This window comes from Theropithecus gelada, chromosome 15, assembly GCF_003255815.1.
Source record: "Theropithecus gelada isolate Dixy chromosome 15, Tgel_1.0, whole genome shotgun sequence".
Classification (NCBI taxonomy): domain Eukaryota; kingdom Metazoa; phylum Chordata; class Mammalia; order Primates; family Cercopithecidae; genus Theropithecus; species Theropithecus gelada.
In genome coordinates, this window is record NC_037683.1 from 3,373,920 (window position 1) to 3,392,225 (window position 18,306).

General features: G+C 52.7%; 1 protein-coding gene across 1 annotated transcript in view; it reads right to left on the reverse strand.

The window, feature by feature from the left end:
• The window catches only part of LOC112608359 (ficolin-2-like), a 10,459-nt gene extending 4,565 nt beyond the window's left edge, over positions 1-5,894 (reverse strand). The window contains exons 1-4 of the mRNA XM_025360208.1: positions 5,297-5,894; positions 3,499-3,612; positions 1,905-1,958; positions 725-757 (exon numbers count right to left, since the gene is read on the reverse strand). Of these exons, the coding sequence (XP_025215993.1) occupies positions 725-757; positions 1,905-1,958; positions 3,499-3,612; positions 5,297-5,468 (373 nt within the window). The 5' untranslated portion in view covers positions 5,469-5,894. The remainder of the gene's footprint in view (positions 1-724; positions 758-1,904; positions 1,959-3,498; positions 3,613-5,296) is intronic.
• Between the last annotated feature and the right edge of the window lie 12,412 nt (positions 5,895-18,306).

Sequence of the window (18,306 nt, forward strand, 5' to 3'; positions counted from 1 at the left end):
GCCTGGACTTTTACCCACGGGTCACCTCCCCCATCATCTCTGTCCCCGACCAGGGGAATAGAGAATTCCAGAGTGTGTTCTCTGGCCAGGTGTGCAGCCTGGACTCCGGGTCTCCCAGGCTGACCGCCTCTGCCCAGGGTCCCTCAGTCTCCCACTCACGGTCCAGCCGCCTCCGTCCGTGTCCATGTCACAGAGCACAGCCAGCAGCCGGCAGTTGGTCAGGTAGATGGTGTACCAGCCACTCAGGAAGTGCCCTCGGTCTAGTAGGTCCTTGCAGGTGCGTGGACCTGGGAAGGGAACCCAGGGAATGGCTGCAGGACGGGGCCCCTGGGCAGGGCAGGGGCAGTGGAAGGGAGACCTGGCAGGGAGGAGCAGGGCCACAGGCTTCTGTGCGGACAGAGCAGGACTCCGAAGCCTAGACAGGGACATGGCTCCCAGGGCCATGCAGCTGTGATGGCCACGCCCAGTCTGCCTGACCCTCCCACATCCCAGTGTCTCCCCCACCTTTGGCTCCTGGGCACCCGGCCTTCTGGGGTAGATTATAATAGTGGAGCCGGGGTTGTCATGGAAGGGATTCAGGCGATGGCTGCCCATTACTCGAGTGATTGAGGGCGGATGATAGGTACAGACGGTTCTTCCTTAGAGTCTGTGGCATGAACGCATGCAGCTGGCCCTAGAGGTCGGGGCAAGGCTTGGGTACTGAGGTCAGGGTGTGATCAGTCACCTGTCGCACAAGACTGAGACTGCCCAGCATCTCCTGTGTGGGGAGAGGAGACACTCGTCATAAGCTTGAAATCAGAGCATCAGAGCCCTCGTCCCGGTCAGCCCCAGTGGCTCCCTGAGCACAGAATAGAGAATGGGCAAAGGCAGCTCCTCTGAAGTCTCCAGGACACGTGGCACAGGCCTAGGCGAGGGTGGCCACACTCTGCTTCCCCAGAGGCACCGGCCACATGGTTGTCTGTAGGCCCCTGCTGTGCAGCAGGAGCTTTGCGGGCTGTGGCAGGTGCTGTGGGTCCTGCTGGACTAACTGGACCCCTAGTGGAGCCTTCACCGCTGATAACAGCAGAACAATTCTTCAAGCCTGGCAGGGTCGCTCCAAGCCTGCCCTGCCTCCGCCCTGGACTCTGTTTCTTGGGACACAGATATCGGCGGACCCTCAGCCCCCGGCTCTGCTTCTCATTTGTGTTTGTAGGCAGAGTGTGGGACTGTGTCTTAGAGCGTTGCACATTCGGCTTTTTTAAACTTTTACAATTTTTGAATAAATAAGCATAAGTAAGACAGAAATTGAAATATTAAAGTGTCACCATCGACACACTGATGTGGTCCTGCTGGCCACTGGGAATGACTGCTGTAGACACCGGGGTTTGAGCCCTCACGGATTCTGACAGCAAAACCCACCAGGTTCCTTCCACCCCTCCCTGCCCACAGCCCAGATTGACAGGGAGGTGAGCGGTGGGTGGGTGGACTGAGGCCTCCGAGACCCCTCCCCTGGACAAAGGCTGTAGAGGCACCTGCCTGGGTCCACGGGTGGCTCACCTTTCTCTCCACGCATCCCCTTCTCTCCTCGGTCTCCTGGAGGAAGATGCAGGAGAATGAGCTTTTGGCCCTGGACGTGTGGGCCGCGGAGAGGCCGGCCCCAGGGTGGGCTCCTGGCCTGGGGCACTGCATCTCCCCAGCCCTGCAGGCTCACTGAGGCATCACAACGCTCAGGTCTCAATGTTGGCGAGGGGCCCCGAGGCCTGGAATATGACAGGGCCCCTGTCTGCCTTCCTCTGTCTTTCTCTGTTGCTGTCTCCCCACCCTGTCTCTTTGTGTCTATGTCTCTGTCTCTCCCTCCCTTATTTCATTATACACAGCTCCAAGGTCCTTGCTCAAGGCCTCCTCGCTCTCTGCTCCCTGGTTACCTTTGGGTCCCACTGGTCCCGCCTTTCCAGGGGCTCCAGGGAGACCGCGTTCTCCTGAAAATTCCAAAGACATATCATTGAGAAAAATGCAACCTAAACAATTCTCCCTGGAAATCTTTGCCCCAAGTCATAAAGTCCTGACCCTCCCCAACTCTGCCTTGAACCCATTCTGGTTCCAGGAACCCTCAGAATTGCGAGCCGTGGACTTAGCCGGGGGGTGACTGCAGATGGAGGTGAGGGAGTGATGGAGGGGCCTGCACCCCACCTTGGGCTCAAGGCAAGGTGCTCCTGGCTCCTGTTTGTGCCTTGGGAGCATCTTGGGTTTCACCCTTTGTTGACCATAAGCCTGGGCCCAAGTCACCGTCACAGAGCTCTACTGTCTAGCAAGGGACCACGTTCTGGAGCAACGAATGCGTCCTCCGAGAGCCTCATCCTACCACATCCTCACACGGAGAGGGTGAGCCCCACGTGTGGCCGCTGCTGCCAGGGAGGATCCGGTTCCACCGTGCGCCTGAACTCCCGTGGTGTTACACAGCCCTCCACGCGGTTCCAACCAGAAAGGGGACCCTCCCGTTCCCTGATGCCAGCCGAGAGGCAGCCCCCAGTCCATTCGCTGATCCCGGTGGCTGGCGAGAGTGTGTAGGGACTGGTTCTTGCTTTAGGGTATACTGGCCAGCCATGCCCACTGGTAGAAGCCTGGTTCAAGGGACGTCCGAGCCAGACTTGATTCTTCTCCTGCCGGGGAATGACTTCCTCCCCAGCGTTCCCTCAACAGGGGATAGAGACCCCACTCTCAGGTCCAGCCTGCAGAGTGGGCACAGAGGACCTGGCCCTGGACACTCACACGGAAGCCTGGACACGTCAGCGAAAGTCCAAGTCATGGGGACATTTGAGCTTGTCCCATCTACATTGGGACATCCCCGCCAAGTGCTCCGCAGGCATCACCTTGAATGCCTCCAGGCATGGGGAGCTCACCCTCTAAGGCAGCGCCCTTTCCAAGCTTTTATGCACATCTGCCTTACGCCATGCTTAGGGGGTACCCAAAACCACCCAAGGCAGGTGCCTGCTATTGGTTCTCCCACGTTCCCTGCAGACCCGCATGCAGAGCTCAGGGCTCAGGATTCGGGCACCCTCTGTGCCCCGAAGTAGACTGGTCCAAGTCCCATCCCCACTCCTTACTGGTTTGTCAAGTAGGAAAGTCTCTGACTTCTTTGAGCCTCAGTTCTCCCCTATGAGGCAGGTGCAGAAGAAAACGGTCACCTCAGTTTTCAGGTGAGAAGGCGGAGGGACATAGAGCTTAGAAGTCGTGCCAGTGGCGGAGCAAAGCTGGAATTGGATCAAGGGCTAGGAGACAGAGCTACAGAAGCGTGTCCAAATGTGAGCTCATGAAATAGTTAGGAAAGACACTGCCTCTATTTCAGAACCCTGTTGGGCCCTGGGAGTCAGCTCTGCTCCTGGCTCTAGCAGGGGCCAGACCCAGGCTCTCAATCTAGGAATCATGGTGGGGGTGTTGCTCAACTCAGCATCTAGTTTCAAAAAGAGCAAGAGCCAGTGCCCCCGCCATGCCTGGCCTCCCCACCCGGCCCGCACCTACCTCCCTTTCCATTGGCGCCTGCCTCTCCCTTTGGCCCTGGGGCCCCGGGCAGCCCCGGGCATCCTCGGAGAATGGTGAGCTTGTCAGAGCCCTCCAGGCCCACCACCTTCACCTCTGCAGAGAAACACAGGTGCCCACTCAGTGCCTGGCCCAACAGTGGCTGGAAAGTGAGGTTTTCAGCTCTGCTGGGGCCTTGGTCTGTCCTCGCTCCTCGGGCACTGGTGAGGCAGAGACGTGATGGGGGGCAGAGTCCTGGCGTTGGAGGCCACCCCTACCTAGGGGAGCCACATATCCTCAGTGCTGTGTGTCCTGGGGCAAGTCACTTAACTCCTCTGAGCTTTGTGCTCTGGGCTGCCAAGTGGGGATAATAACAAGGTTGTGGCCAGGGCTGGATTAGAGAATGTACATTTTAATCTCTTAGTGTAATTTGTGGCATTTAGAAAGAGCTTAATAAAGAGTGAGCTCTTGCAGTAACCAATGACAATCAATGTTTCTAAGAAACTTGGGGAATTGAGGCTGACAAAGCATTTTCCCTCCCAGACCTTGGGAATGTGGTTGTGGAATTACTGGGCTGGAAGGGGCTTTCTAGGTCCTCTGGAGAGGGGCAGTGTGGGGTCCAAGGACACAGAGCCAGGTGTGGCGCAGCTGGAGCCAAACCAAGGTTGTCTACTTCTTTGAAAAACTATTTTTCATGTTGTTGATTATGAAATCAATATGCCCTGCTAAGGGCGCTCTTAGAGACCGGGGAACGGAGCAGCGCTCTCACCAGAGACACGGCAGCTGCCACTGCTTGTTGGATTTTTTTTTAATCTGTCCTTACCCCTGGCTCACTGGTCAGAGCAAGTGTAGACCACTTTTTTAATTTGCTTAATTTTTCTCATTAAAAAAGAATACTTAGTAATGTTGGATAATCTAGAAAATAAGACAGGTTTGGGGGAAAAAAGTTAACTCACTCATAACATAGCCAGGGAAGGGCCTCTGTGGTGCGCATTTTCTTCCTAGTCCCACTCGGGGCTTTTCTCCACGGGACCCATCATTGCCCTGGTCCCCTGGTCCACCACGAGCAGACTCAGGCCATGGGGCCCACCAGGGTTTTTGGAAGCCATCCCGGGTTCTGAGTTCAGAGCAATGTACTCCAGCGTGGCCACGATGCAGGGGGGCCCAGAGCCTCCCCCAGAAGGCAGAGCTACAGGTGGAGCTGCTAGGAATCACCTGAGTGCCCCCAGGAGCTCAGGGAAGGAGGTCTGGAGCCCTGGGGTCACATTGTCCTCACTGGACTACATCAGGGACACAGTGGGGACCACCTGTCCCCAGTGCCGGGCACATCTCAGGCCAAATTCCCCACAGAGCTGGGGCTTAACTCTGCTGGCCATGTCCAGCTGGGTGGTCTTCCAGTGACACGATCGTGGCACAGACTCTGACTAGGCCCACCCCCACCAGCGCCCTGTACGCCCGCCACCTCCTCACACAGCTGGTGGGACTCTCAGGACAGCCCTTCAGTGGAGGAGGATTCAGCCCCAGGGAGACTCCCCGGTTGCATGCTCTGAATTTGGGACCTGGCCCATTTGGCCCCAGGGCTCTGTTCCTAACCCCTGTGTTAGCTGCATCTGTTTCTTTGAGCCTCTGTCTCCTCTTTAAAGTGCGAGGCTTAAAACGAGCTGTTGAGAAACTAAGGCAGGAGCCTTCACAAAGGGCGTAGTACTGGGCCTGGCGTGCCGTGAGTGGTCAGCAGGTGGCTGCTGTCAGCTTCCCGGAGTGTGATCGCTCTAAGGTCCTAACCCCCGGGGGACTGACTCACCTGGACAGGTGTCCTCAGTCAAGGCCGTGGTCCACAGGAAGGAGAGGGTGAGGAGAGCAGGTCCCATGGCCACGGCAGCTTGGCTCAGCCTTTGTGGCTCTGGTCTTTGCCACTGAAGGAACTCCGTGGTTCTTATAGGGTTGCAGCCGCCCACTGTAACCTCTGTCTCCATTTCCCAACCACAGTGGGGAAGGCCACTCCCTCCTGACAGCTTGGTGGCACCAACTGGCGGCAGAGACAGCCTCAGGGCTGCTGCCTTCCGCAGGCCCCACAGGCTTCCCACTTAACGAGCCTGGCTTCCCTTGGCAGGGACGCTCTGCCCAGCAGAAGGCTCCCCGAGGCCGGTGTGGAAAGGGCCTGCCTGTTTGTGTCTTTAGGGAAAGCTTGGCGGGAACACTGCCTGAGGCCCGCAGCAGGGCAGAAGGGCTTGTGGAATCCAGCCCTGGAGGAGATCACTGGCCGAGAAGCTGCTGTGAGTCCACAGAAATTTAGGAACATCCACTGCGGTCTGAGGTGGTTCCCAGGGGAGGGAGAGGGACGCAGGACGATTACCAGGGACCTCCCTGGGCCAGCGTGCAGGGAGTTGGTTCCAACCCTAGAGGACATTGGCTAGAGAAAAGTGGTGTGAGCAGACCAGGAGCCTTGCCAAGGAGTGGCACGCTGGCACTGGATCAGGCTCCCGTCCAAGCCAGTGCTGCAAAGAGGCAGGACTGTGAATGAGACGGAAGCAGCTTCAGGTGGGAGCGGGGGCAGGGGTGGGGAAGGGTGGCACGCAATTGCTCGCAGGGGCCACTGGACACCTGCCCCCTGAACAGGGGAATTGGTGAATTGGCCCCAGCTTCGAAGTGAGGTTATCCGCACCTCTTAGAGGAGAGCAAAATCCTGAAGTAAACGCTGGCCTCGGGTTCAGTCCCATGAGGGACAGGTGGCAGGCTGTGGCCCCAGCTGCACCACCAATGGTCCCTGTGCAGGTGTCAGAAGGGTTAGAATCATGACCCCAGGTGGAAAAAGCCCTGTGAGGTTCCTCCATGGCAGACCAGCTCCATGTCCCTGGTGTCCTATGGGCCTGAAAACACAAAGCCGTTCAAAGACCTCGACTCTGACCGTGCCAGACCCAGTGTGAGCAGAACGTGGCTGGGAAGGGCAGGCTCCCAGGGGTGTGTGGAAACGAAACCCAGAGATGTGGCCTCCCTCCTCGCACATTCTCTTCTCACCAAAGTGCCATGGGCAAAACACACAGAAACAGTGAGCCCCTCAGAAATGGTAGCTAGAAGCCCACGGCAGGCTGCCCAGATTCCCTGGCCATTAGTCACCTGGGCTCCCTGAGTGGAGACAGCCTCCTGGGTAGGTGTGCATTTCTTCTAAAGTCTAGACAGGATCGAGAAATTGAATTTCATAGTATGAATATTTTAGCATAAAGCAATCTATGCCAATTTGGTATTTTGAGGAGTGGAGAATTTGGCCTATGTCAGTGACACCCTGATAATCCAATTGAAAGTGTGAAATCGAGGAATTGAACGAGTTAGTGTGTACAGTTTGGGAACATTTAAGAGACCTCCCCTAAGTTCATCACAGTCATATGTTTAAATTATTAGATTTTGAAAAACTCGTTTATACACAGAAGGCTTTGCTAAAGGTAGAAAGCTGAAGTACTAAAACATCAATTTAAACATATTCATTTTGGAAGTGCAATCAAAATGTTCAAAACTATTAAATGAACTAAGTCGGTGATGGACCAAGAATTATTCACAGGCCTCATCAAGGACGTTATTAACATTTGCCTGTTACAGGTAGAACAAGGTTTATCCGCCAAATTTAAAGTTTCAAGGAAGCACTGGAGTTTTGAAATTGGGATTTTAATACATTGAACAAATTACATTTGACTCGAACTTTTTTAAAAACGAAGTAATCCACAGAGTAATCTCTGTGCGAGAAATAAAAGTAAGCAATAAAATACCATAGAAGGAACCACCCATATCACCAGGACCGGGCACAGGTCGGCTGCTGGGCCTCTGAGGGCATTTTTGCTAAGGATGAGAAAACGGGGTCCACGGAGCTCCCCAAGGGTCTACAGATGCTCCTGCCCCACCCCCGGCCTTCCTATGGGTGCTCCATAGCATCATTCCTTGCGTCAGCACACAAGGATTTGGCTTCCAACTGTTGCGGTCTCACAAATATGAGAGAAAAAGGGCTTGTGTTTAATAAACACCTACTATGTGCCAGGTACTGTTTTATGCCCTGTGGTGCAGTAAGGAACAGAAAGACCAGTCCTTGTGCTCTAGACACCTGTTCTATTGAGGGCAAACAGAAAATAACCAACTAGACAAACAATCGAACGAATGCATCATTATGATATCAGATCATATATCTCAAGAAAGCAATGTGGGCTGCAAAGTAAATATGAGTAGAGAGCATTATTAAAGTAAAGCAAAATGAAACAGCTATCTCAGTGGCTACACACACACGCACATACTCACACACTCACACGCGCACACACACACACCCACACGCATGCACACACACACATTTATTTGTCGCTGTCATAAAAGTACAGGGTGAGTGCCCCTGGCCAGACACCTCTCCTTCCACAGTGATTCCAGGTCCCCAGCTTCTTCTAGCATGTGGCTCTTCCCTCTTCCATATGTGGCCCCTGTCCTGAGGGTGGTCTCCATTCCAGCCACTTGGAACTGGAAGAGAGCATGGGGGAGCCTGTGGCAGGGGCTTCTGGTGGTTTCCTGGTGGCTAATGGTCATGATGCACCTCCCTTCCACTCATTGTCCCTTGGCCCGACCTACACCACTGCTGGGTGACTGCAAGGAACACTAGGGAACACAGCCTGGTTGTGTGACTGGGAACAGGAAACAGGGGTTGCCAAGCACGCAGGAAAACGAACTGAGGTTATCTGGAGGGTGCGTTTCAAGGTCACTGTTTGCGTGGTGTGTGTTTCTCCATTCATTTGCTTTCATCCTGTTTGTCCCTGCAAGTGTCTTCTTGTAAACAGCGTGTCACTGGATCCTTCTTTAAAACAAAGAAAAAAAAATTCATCCTGACAATCTGTGCCTCCTGAGTGTTTAGTTGATTTACATTTTATGTAATTATCGACATGGTTCTGTTAGGGCTACCATCTTGCTATGTATTTTATATCCTACCTTTGTTCTGTCTTACCTATATTGCCTCGAGCTGGTGGAGCATGTTTTAGTACTTCATTCTTTCTCCTCTGTTGGCTATCTATCTATCTATCTATCTATCTATCTATCTATCTATCTATCTATCTATCTATTTATTTATTTATTTTCATTTGTTTATTTATTTTGAGATGGAGTCTCACTCTGTCACCCAGGCTGGAGTGCAGTGGTGCCATCTTGGCTCACTGCAACCTCTGCCTCCCTGGTTTAAGTGATTCTCATGCCTCAGCCTCCCAAGTAGCTGGGACTACAGGCACAGTCATCATGTATTTTTAGTAGAGATGGGGTTTCACCACGTTGGCCAGGCTGGTCTAGAACTCTTGACCTTCAAATGATCCACCCGCCTCAGCCTCCCAAAGTCCTGGGATTACAGGCGTGAGCCACCACCCCGTTTAAGGGAAAATCTTAAGAGCAACCGGAGGAGAAGAAAAAAGCAAAAATTAATCAGAAGGGTAAACGACTTCTCATAAAAGGAGAAGATAATGAAAGAACATTTCCGAGGTGCTGCAAGACAACAATTCTTAACTTAGAATCTTAACTAGATGATTCTAAAATGAAGGTGAAATAAGATTTTTTTTCAGGTGAGTGAAAGCTGAGAGGATTTGTTGCCAGCAGATCCATGTCCCCAGCGACGCTGAAGGGCGGTCTACAGCTCAGGGAGGTGTTACCGGATAGAAACACTGATCTGCGGGGAAGGTGGAAGAGCAGGGGAAGTGGGAAGTCTGAGCGAGATTCCTTCTCAAAAAACAAAAGAGGTTTTCCCTTGACCTTTTGTTTTAAGCAGTATGCCTTGGTGCGATTTTTTCTTTGTATTTATCCTGCTAGGGTTTCTTTTTCTTTCTTTCTTTCTTTTTTTTTTTCCCCGAAACAGAATTTCACTCTTGTTGCCCAGGCTGGAGTGCAATGGCGTGATCTCAGCTCACTGCAACCTCCGCCTCCCAGTTTCAGGCGATTCTCCTGTCTCAGCCTCCCAAGTAGCTGGGATTACTGGCGTGCGTCACCACACCTGGTTAATTTTGTATTTTTAGTAGAGACAGGGTTTCACCATGTTGGTCAGGCTGGTCTAGAACTTCTAACCTGAGATGATCCACCCGCCTCGGCCTCCCAGAGTGCTGGGATTACAGGCGTGAGCCACCGCGCCCGGCCTCCTGCTAGGGTTTCATCCAGATCCTAGATATGCAGGTTCATGTGGTGGATTAGATTTATAAATTTTTGGCCAGTATTTCTTAAACTATTCTCCTGCCCTATCTTCCCTTTCCCTTCTTTGGACTGTAGTTGCACTCTCTCCCTTTGCTCACTACCTTCCCGGTGAAGATTGAAGCTTTGTGCACTTGTCCTAGAAACTTTATTTTCCATGCCTTAACTTTGGTATCTATGTTACATGTAAAAATGTTTAGAAACAGAACGCGTGTTCCCTGGTGCTGCAAAGAAATAGCCCTTGAACATAAACTTAATTATCTCAGCAAGGCTTTTTGTACTTTCTGCAGAAAGGGTGCTCATCGCAGATGGAACAGTGGTGAGAGTACATCCCAACAAAGGAGGGAAGCAATTTTTATTCCTTATGCAGTTTGTCCCTGCTACTGTGTCCTGTCTCCATTGGCTGGAGCCAGACCTTACAATCTAAACTAAAACCTGATTGGCTAATCTTAGTTTAAAACTTTTCTAAATAGGTAAAAATAATGGAAAGACAAAGGAAAATAGGAAGTTGCTTATGAAAGGACTTAGAAAAATAATAACATTCCCAAAAAGGAAGGGGTACAGGCTGCGAGCTGGGACGTGCCTGTGAGCACATCCAGCACAGATATTTCAGTTAAAGCACAAGGACATAGAATGTACTATGTGCCTGTGAGCACGTCTAGCATAAAACTAATCTTTAAAAGAAACTATTATTTCTAACACTTATGATTTATTCTTTAATAAGAATGGAAACTTTGAAGAGGAACATTTTACTTTCTACATCTATCAACACTTCTTTATATTCCCTGATCCTTCCTTATATTCTCCATCTGATAAATGCTTAATTTTACATACCAAAATTTTTACTTTTAATATTTATACTTCACTCATCATTAGATTTCCATATCTTTTTTGAAATCCTCCATTTCTCCACTCATTACATCTTAGTTTTCTTGCATATAAATTAACATATTTATGCTACTTATTTAAATAATTTGCCTGCAAATTTCAGCATCTGAACACTCATTCATTTGTTTCCATTGATTTTCTTCTGTTTGATTAAGGATTACATCTTTCTTCTTCACTTGCATGTCTAGTAAGTCTTGATTCTGTGCAAAGCATTGTGAATGCTATGTTACACAATTCTGAATTCTGTACCCTCTCTCAGAAAAAGCTGAGCTTTGTGCCAGCAGGCAGGCAAGTTGCAATCACTTTTGATTCTGTGGGTGCTTGGTTTTAGACTTTATTAGAATGGTTCTATGTTGTCCTTAATCCTAAGGCAAAAGCTTTGGTTCTGGAATATGGTGCTTATATAATACTTAAGCATTGGGTCTCAATGGAAAGCCTGATTTGCCAAATTCATTAGTGTGGGGCTTGAACTCCAATTGTCTCCTCAAGACTGGGGAGCTGCTGGAATCTCTGCTCAGCCATGCCAGCCTTCCAGCAGCTTCTCCCCAGCAGGTTCATTGGAGTCTCACTCATGCATGTTGACACCAGGAGGCAGGCAAGGCTATGAAAGCGTTCTGTCAGCAGATGCTGGGGCTTCCCCACACGGCTCCTGCTTTTTCAGGATTTCTCACCCCAGTCCCAGCCACTCTGGTCGCCTCAGTCTCTGGCAGCAAGTCCTCAGCCTCATAGGACAGCTGCCTTCTGCTTGGCCAGTGTCCCCTGCATTCCATGGACTTGGAAGGGGAGGAAATCGGGGTGCCCAGCTGTCATGCAGGGTGGCTCCTATCTCCTGTCTCTTCCTCCACATCCGGATTCTGCCTGCTTTTAGTGACTCTGCATTGCCTTCCAATAGTTGTATTTTCATAGGTTTTCTAGAGTATTTTTGTTCACAGGAGAGTTAATCTAATGTAAGCTGTCTCTCAACTGTCAGACGCTAGAAGTCTGAAGGGTGAATGTTTTTTTTTAACTTTTAGTTCCACAAAGCCTCTCTGAGAAGGTGACATTTGAGTCAAGAACTGAAAAACATGAGTCAGATGTACAACATTTGGGGTAAAGTCTTACAGAAAGAGGAAAAAGTCTTGGCGGATCTGAGACACAGTAAAGGGGCCAAGTTGTCAGAGAGGAGAAGAGTGGGAGAGGAGTGGTGGGAGCCAGCGTGGAAGGCATTGACTGTATAGGTGGCCTGGGGTCCCCTCCTGCACCAAGCGGGGTGGCAGCGAGCAGGGTGACTGTCGTCCACGCTTTCTCCCATGTCCTTACTATTTCTCTAGACTGCTGAAGTCACCTCTGTACCTCCTATGCCTGCCTTTCACACCAAATGCCAGGTGCACATTTTTTTTCTTTTTCTCACTATACTTTAAGTTCTGGGGCACGTGTGCAGAATGTGCAGGTTTGTTACATAAGTATACAAGTGCCATAGTGGTTTGCTGCACCCCTCAACACACCGTCTACATTAGGTATTTCTCCTAAGGCTCTCCCTCCCCTCGCCCCCCACCCCTCGACAGGCCCCAGTGTGTGATGTTCCCCTCCCTGTGTCCATGTGTTCTCATTGTTCAGTTCCCACTTATGAATAGGAACAGGCGATGTTTGGATTTCTGTTCTTTTGTTAGTTTGCAGAGAATGATGGTTTCCAGTTTCATCCATGTCCCTGCAAAGGACATGAACTCATCCTTTTTTATGACTGCATAGTATTCCATGGTGTCTAAGTGCCACATTTTCTTTATCCAGTCTGTCATTGATGGGCACATTTTTAGAGCGAAGCTGGGATTACATCCATCTCCCATCCTCAAACCCTGTCCCCGGATGCGTGTCCACTGCTCCTGAACACAGTGTAAGCCTCGTAAAGGGTTCAAAGCCATGATCCGTATTCCAGGCCACGCCTGATTTCCTGCACTGTCTTTCATTCTTCATCTACCCCATGACCAAACGGGGAATGCTGTTATTATCTACACACAATGCATTTACATCCCTTCCTCTAGGACATTTCTTATCATGCTCTCTCAACTGTGAATTCCCCTCCCTCGTTCATCCGTAAACCACTTCTTGTCCCAGCGCTTCATTCTTCTTTCTTCTGAGAAGAAATCACATTCTTCTCCCAGAGGAAAATTAGATGCCAACTAGGGCGGAACAAACCAGTACATGACACCGCAGTCTCCTCCATCCACGGTTACGTCCAGCGGGATCTCGAACAGGAGAGAAATAACACCTGTCTCCCCTGATGAAGGATTAAGTGGGCGAGATCGGCTCTTAGTGCCACATGCAGCACACTCTTGACCTCCATCCATTAGAGGAGCCCCCTCCACATTTCTCTTCTTTCTCAGGATCTTGTCTTCCGTACGAAAATTCTACCCTAAATAAAGGTTGTCAGGCTGATTTCTACCAAAGGATCAGACAGAACCTTCCTAGAGTGGTTTATAAGGAAAACACCTGGCCGGGCGCAGTGGCTCACGCCTGTAATCCCAGCACTTTGGGAGACCGAAGCAGGCAGATCACGAGGTCAGGAGTTCGAGACCAGTCTGGCCAACACGGTGAAACTCCATCTTTACTAAAAATACAAAAATTAGCCAGGCGTGGTGGCGGATGCCTGTAATCCCAGCTACTCAGGAGACTGAGGCAGAAGAATTGCTGGAAACCGGAAGGCAGAAGTTGCAGCGAGCCGAGATCGTGCCAGCCTGGATGAAACAGCGAAACTGCATCTGGAAAACAACAACAACAAACAAAAACAAAACAAAACAAAACACCAGTCAAGTCTTCGAGACACTTGCGTTTTAATGATATTTCCAGCTGTATATGGGAGGAGTAGGTTTCTTGATAGTGGAATTTTAGCATCCGAGGAAGCTCGGGGGTATGGTTTCGTGAACCCACTGTGCGGGAGGTACCTTACTTTGAGTACGACCTGGCTGGGTTGACAGCAGAAGTCTGGGAAGGCTAGCAAATCCTGCCTATTTCAAGCCGCAGCAACACCTGCGCACTTTCTAGAAACACACATTCTCAGTGCCGCCCCCTACCTACTGAACCAGGCCCTCAGCAGGGAGGGGGCGTTGAAGGGGCAGCTGGAGGGGACCCTGCAAACTGTTTTAGGAAACCTTCCAGCAGGCTCTGAAGCAGGCTCAAGTGTGAGAACACTGTCAGCCCTTTCCAGGGGCTCCCAGGCCCTGCCTCTGTCTCCACAGGCTCCCCTGAGGGTGAAGGAGAAGCAGCCGTCCCGACCTGGGACAAACCTCTCTTCTTTTGGTCCAATCTTCTCTGGTCACCCAGCTCCAAGCGTGGAGCCCAGATCCACACCTTCCATGCCCACCATGAGCCTGAATGTGGAGCTCTGATGAACGGTGCCCCCCCACCGCCCGCCTACGCTCATCAGAACCAAAGCCTTGGGCCAGGCTACGCTCCTGCTTCAATATCTGCCCTGCCGCTGTCTCTCAAGAAAGTACAGAATGAGGTGACCACGGCTGACTCCCACTAGCACAGTCTTTATTGTGTGCCCGGCACCGATCTAAGCGACTCTCATGCCTGGCACAAAAGTTGGGTGGGCAAGGCTCCTCCAGGGAGGTGAGGCAGAGCCACGGGCTCGTGGGGCCTGCCCTGCCTTGGGAAACATGCGACGGGAGTGCTGTGTTTCCAAGAAGAGTCGAAGCCAATAGAACCTGAGAAAGCAGAGTGGCATCTGGCATCAGTACTGTGGCTGGGAGTGGGTGGGAGGCTTGCTAGCTGCACACAGCCAGCCCGGTGGAACTCCTCACTCCTGGAATGCCCCCCGGAGGCAGGAACCAAGCTTAGCAGGGCGGCTTTCCCTGGGCTGAGGCAGACAGGCAGGGTCCGGGGCCGGGAATTCACCCTCCCAGGCCTGGGTCAGATCCACTTCACCCGGGATCTGCGTCCCTCCCCAGAGCCTGCTGGTGCTGCATGGGCAGTGGGAGCTCAGGAGGGGCACAGCGAATGCTGGACGGTCCTAGTCCCAGGCCCACATCGACCGACCTCCACCTGCCTCGCGAGCACCCGAGGGCACGGCTGCCTCCTCCATGACATTTGCCGTGGGACAGGGTTGGAGCTGGACCAACGTGGACTGGCGGCGTGTGGCCCAAGCTCCCACCCTGGTTGTCTTGGCTCCAGCTATGAAAACGGGGGCTCCCTCTCCCCCACTGGGGAAGACCACCTCTTCTCATTTGGTGCTCTCATCTTTTGGAATCTGGCAGAGAGGTGCAGAGGGTCAGCCCCAGGACCCAGCCTCCAAGTGCAGAGGGCAGAGGGCTGGTCCATGAACAGCGTTCCATGCAGACCTCCAACAGACAGACAGACAGACATCACAAAAGCATACTTGAGAAAGGTATCCAAATGGCTTCTTTGGTCCGTCTCCACGTTCTACCTTCTTGTGGAGGGTGAGATCCCACCTCTTTCTGGAAGCCTGTCCTGAACACTCCGCCTGCTTAGAGCAGGCTCGGCGCTCAGCCTGGGGGTTCCTGGCCTCTGAGTGGCTCTTGGGGGCCCTCAGGTGTGAGTCTGGTCTCTTTGGGTGTACTTGAGGTCATCACAGGCAGGACATTCTCTTCTCTCAAGATACTCACTCAACAAACCCAGGGCTGCACACCCAGCACGTTCTGGACACTAAGAGATTGCTCTGTGATCACTGGCACCCTGGGATCCCCTGGCCAGCACGTGGTGAGCAGCACCGGTGTGACTGAGTGCATGACAGTTGCTGGGGCCCTGGAAGAAAGCGTTTCCCAGCCATTAACTCATCCGGCCCTGCAAGCTGTGGAAGCTCCGTCGTTTCTGTGGATGAGGAAACCAGGCAGCCGGACCTCTCGCTTCCGACCTATCCCATGCGTGGATGGTTAAGAAACACACATCAGGCCCCAGAGTTAAGGAGCACTCGGGCACCGCCACTCACACCTCCTGAACGCTGAGCAGGCCGACCGAAAGCTGGCACCGTGGCTCCCCAACTCCCGCACCCTCAGCCTTGTGGAGTCCCCTCCCCTTGAATCTGGGCTGGGCGTAGTAATTTGCTTCTAACCCACAGAATACAGCAAGGGACATGGTGCATCCCTTCTGTGACTGGCATAAAAGATGGTGCTTCCATCTCGCTAGCAGACTCTCCTCTTGTGGTTGTGATGGAGCAGGTGGCTGTGCTGGGAGGCCCACATCCTAAAGAACTGAGGGTGACCTCCAGCCAACAGCCAGTCACCACCTGAGGCCCTCAGTCCAATGGCACTGAGGGTCCCGAATCCTGCCAACCGCCGTGAGTGAGCTTGGAAGTGGAGCTCTCCCCAGATGAGCCCCGGATAAGCCCCCAGCCCTGGGTGACACCTCAATTGCAATTTTGGGGCAAGAGGGATCCCGAGGCAGAGACCCCCTGAGATGTTTCTGGATCCCTGACCCTCGGAAGCTGTGAGATGATACACAGGTACAGTTTTGAGCTTCCAGGCTTCGGGATCATTTGTCATACAGTGGTAAAGAATGCAAGCACGGAGGAGGGTGCCCTTGTATGGCCAGTCTCCCACCTTTAGGAAGTCTTTGAAATCATCCCCACCCTTATAAGGAGCATTCAGTCTAGTCTAGTGACTTCTAGTTTTAAAATGAGTTTGAGAAAGTCCCAAAGGGTAGTGAGATTCTTGCTCCGTTGAACATGTCAGTTCTCAACAGATGTCAGGGAATTCGGCTTCTCCCAAACCTACGTGATTTCCATTTGTCAATTTGGAAAGAAAAAAAGCAAGATGTTTGGGGCGGAAAGTGCATGTTGCTTTTGTGGAAGTGTTCACTCCTGGGATATTACTAGAAAGTGATGTTTCCAGGCTGGGGTACAGAAACAGTCCCCAGTCTCCAAGAGAGGCTATGGGTTCATCACAACCCAACCCGAGTAGAGCCAAGGCAGCCCACACGTCCTCCCAGCTTGGGAGGGGAGTTGGGAGGACAGGAGGAGGAGCAGACCCAGTCCCTCCAACCCCTGCCGGCTTCCCCAGGCCGAGGGCGTGATGGGGATGGCCCACAGAGCTGGGGAGTGTCTCCCAGGCCTCAGAGTCCTTTGGAGACCTGGCCACACTGGGAACACGGGCTGTGTGCCTGAGCCTTGTATGCCTGGAGGGACTCTCCTGGGGGAGCAGTGTACCCTTGAACACTGCTGGCACGTCAGGATGGGCTTCACCGGGCCCCTGGGCAAGGATGACGATGCTGCCTTCTCACCTTGCAGGCTGCCTTGTCAGGGGAAATCTGGACAAACATCCATGCCTCCCGTGCCTCAGTGGTCACCCCAGGGCTGTGGGACCTTGTCGCGGGGTCTGCTCTTCCCACACGCTACAGTTGCACATCCAACACCCTCAGACGGCCACATCGCCTCCCTGGATGGCCTGCCTCGCTTCGGTTGGATCCTTGGCCTGTTTCTTCTCTGTTGAAATTGTCCTCATGACAAAGTCTCATTTGTGAGACTGCTGGATCGGAATGAATGGCTCCCTTTTATGCTCCGGGTAGATTTCATTATATTAGAAATATTTAAATCTGACTCCCACATCTCCACGCAGTGGTATGTTTCCTATGACACATACGTAAAATATATGCTGACGTTTTATGTCTGCATCTAAAGCACCCACTGTTACATGGGCACGCCTCCAACTCCATCTAAAGCACACACAATGCTTTGTGTGCACACCTCTAACTTCATCCAAAGCATACGAAATGATACTTGTGCACACCTGTAACTTTAACGCATACATAATGTTGCATGTGCGCACCTCTAACTTTACTCAGTGTGGTTTCCTGGATCCCTCTTCAGGAGGTTTTAGTATTCGACTTCATGCAGCTGCAGGCCCGGCCCGCTGTGGGCTCTGACGGGAGATCCCTTCCCGCAGAAGTGCGGGTGTGTGGGGACAGGTGGGGCTACTGTCTCCATGCAACTGAAGTGAAGTGAGTTCCAAGTGCAGCCGAGCAGAGAACCCTATGGGATGGGGTGTGGGACCTCAAGCACCGCAGATTCTACCACCACCTCTAGGCCTGGCTTAGAAGGCCTAGAGGTGGACCTAGAATGCGAACTTTTAGGGGGCTCCCTGGGTGACTCTGACAGGCAGCCAGGTTGGGGACCACTGATGGGCAGACACCAAGAAACACCAGGAGCATTTCTGCTGAGCGCAGGCCTTGTCCCATCAAGAACCTGTGGCTCCCCTGGGGGGGTGTGACCCTGTGCTCCCTGGGGGGTGTGACCCTGTGTTCCCTGGGGGTGTGACGCTGTGCTCCCTGGGGGGTGTGATGCCACGCTCCCTGGGGGGTATGATCCCATGCTCCCTGGGGGGGTGTGACCCCGTGCTCCCTGGGGAGTGTGACCCCGTGCTCCCTGGGGGGTGTGACCCCGCGCTTGCTGGGGGTGTGATCCTGCGCTCCCTGGGTGAGCCCATGCCTGTTGGTGATGGAGAGGTGCAGCTCCCCAGTGGGGAACAACCAGGACCCGGCCCTGGGAGGCATGGATTCGGGAAGGCCCTGGAGGCCTGCACGAGGCAGTGAGAGCTAGGAGGTGGTGTCCACACTGGGAGCTGGGCCCACACAGTGGGCACGGGGGGTAAGCATCAGTGAAGTTCCGGGGGTCAGGCAATTGCGCCCTCCCGATGGCCCTGGAGCAGCTGCAAAAGCTTCCTGCTCTCCCCTCTTCCCCTTCTCCAACCGACTCCCGAATGCAGAGGCCCCCCCGCCCTCCTGGGCTGTCAGAGTCCGGGGACATTCACT